The following is a 1,852-nucleotide window of genomic DNA, read 5'->3' on the forward strand; positions in this document are numbered from 1 at the left end:
CCCTCCCTCCCTCCTTTCCATCTCAGCAGCGCCCACAGTCTCCCTCTCTGGCTCATACAAAAGCAAAATGTCCGCCATCTTCCGTGGCCACTGCGGTCGCCGCCGCCACCGGTCAGGCTCTCCTGTGGTTTCTCTCCAGAGCTGCCCCTCCCCTGACCCCGGGCGCCAAAGAGGCTCCGAAACCACCGACAGCACCGCTCAGCCAGCCTTCTGCGCCTCTCCCCCTCCCCCCTACCCCTACGTCCCTCCAGCGACGCAGGACTGCTCTGGCAGGGGCAAGGAAGGGAAGCTGCCCCAGCCCACTGGTTCCCATTCCTGTTCGCCGCACCCTCTCGATGGCCCCTTTACCTTGATGCAGTACGGGGGTTCGTCGTAGGTGACCAGCATGTACCTGTCTCCGCGGCTGGCTGGGTCCCGGGCGCGCAGCTGCGGGAGAGGGATGACAGAGGGGGCCCACGAAGGGAAGGAGGGAGGAAAGGGCAACACAGACGTTACAGAATCACCTAAATCCACCCCACCCCCACCCCCACGAGAGATCTTCCCATCTCTCCCCTCCCTTCCCTTTACCTTCAAAAATAACTCCACAGCACCTTTGGCAATGTCCAAATAGGAGGTGCCCAAGTCAGTGCGCTGGTTCATAGAGGCGGACGTGTCTATAAGGAACAGCAGGATGGGCATCTTCCTCCTCACCCCTGGCTCTATTCCCTGCTCTCCTGGCCCTCTTGGCCTCACTGCTGCGTACTGCCACCCGAACCCTCAACTCCCGCAGAGCCAGGGCGCTGAGAGCCAGAGGAGAGAGGGAGACAGGACTGGACAGATGAAACTGCCCCTGGCCTCCTCTTTCTGCAGCCCCACCTCCTTTCCCTCCAAGGGAACTTGAAAGTGTTAGCGTGTGTAGCCCTCGGGGCCCTCCCCCTTCCTCTCTTCTGCCACCACTACTGCCGCCGCCGCTGCGACAGGCACTACTGCCCAAGCATCCGTCCACGCTCACTCAAGCGCTCGCCTCAGACTGAGAGCTATCTATGTTCACAGACACACAACTTCTGTTCGCTCACCTACCACCGGCACCATGTGACCAGAACCTACGCCATTGGCTGCCAATTATGTTTATTTGCATATTCATTAGATGACAGCAAAGGGAGGGATTTGGGCGAACCCTGGGAGTTGAAGTTTGAACCCAGGGAGGGTGTAAGGAGAAATGTTAAGGACCCTCCTCTAAAGGCCTTAGGAGGTGTTAGGATACTTCGGGGGTTGGATGGATTTTCTCTTGCTCTTCAAAGACGATGATTCCTTCCAAAGGAAGAGGGAATTTGAGCAACAGTTGTACAAAAGTACAGAAGCAGATGCTTAGATTGGCTGCACAGAAAATGCTTTTTTAACTTCAATCCATCAATCCTGCTACTAGCTAAGACCAAAACATTTTAGAAACAGCAAACTTCATTCCTGGCAAGACCTACTCGCATTCCTTTAGCTCCCTCCCTACTCTTGATAAGTATAAGTTGGTTGCTGGCCTTGCATTCCACATATATCTACTTTGGAAAGGAAACTAAAACTTAAACACAGTTACCTAAACTGGTCTTTAGTGTGCACAAGCTTCTTCAAGGCAATCTCTTTGAGGTATTGGCCTGCTACGGATAAATCCACCCACTCTTGTATCTGTACAGCCTTCGCACATGGGAGGTTAGCCAACCAAGATTCTCATTCAACTCACATTTATTGAGCATCTATCACAGTGGTGGCGAACCTTTTGAGCTCGGTGTGTCAGCATTTTGAAAAACCCTGACTTAACTCTGGTGCCGTGTCACATGGAAATTTTTTGATATTTGCAACCATAGTAAAACAAAGACTTATA

General features: G+C 53.3%; 1 protein-coding gene across 9 annotated transcripts in view; it reads right to left on the minus strand.

Moving 5' to 3' along the window:
- The window catches only part of LOC102772608 (protein DDX26B), a 67,640-nt gene extending 66,600 nt beyond the window's left edge, over positions 1-1,040 (minus strand). For 2 of the 9 annotated variants that reach the window (XM_015568591.1, XM_006770912.2), the window contains exons 1-2: positions 568-1,012; positions 349-426 (exon numbers count right to left, since the gene is read on the minus strand). In XM_015568591.1, coding sequence (XP_015424077.1) covers positions 349-426; positions 568-678 — 189 coding nt within the window. In that variant the 5' untranslated portion in view covers positions 679-1,012. Of the gene's footprint in view, positions 1-348; positions 427-567 lie in introns of all 9 variants that reach the window. The other 7 variants (XM_006770914.2, XM_015568590.1, XM_015568592.1 and 4 more) reach the window with 7 other exon arrangements.
- Between the last annotated feature and the right edge of the window lie 812 nt (positions 1,041-1,852).

This window comes from Myotis davidii, unplaced genomic scaffold, assembly GCF_000327345.1.
Source record: "Myotis davidii unplaced genomic scaffold, ASM32734v1 scaffold1465, whole genome shotgun sequence".
NCBI lineage: Eukaryota > Metazoa > Chordata > Mammalia > Chiroptera > Vespertilionidae > Myotis > Myotis davidii.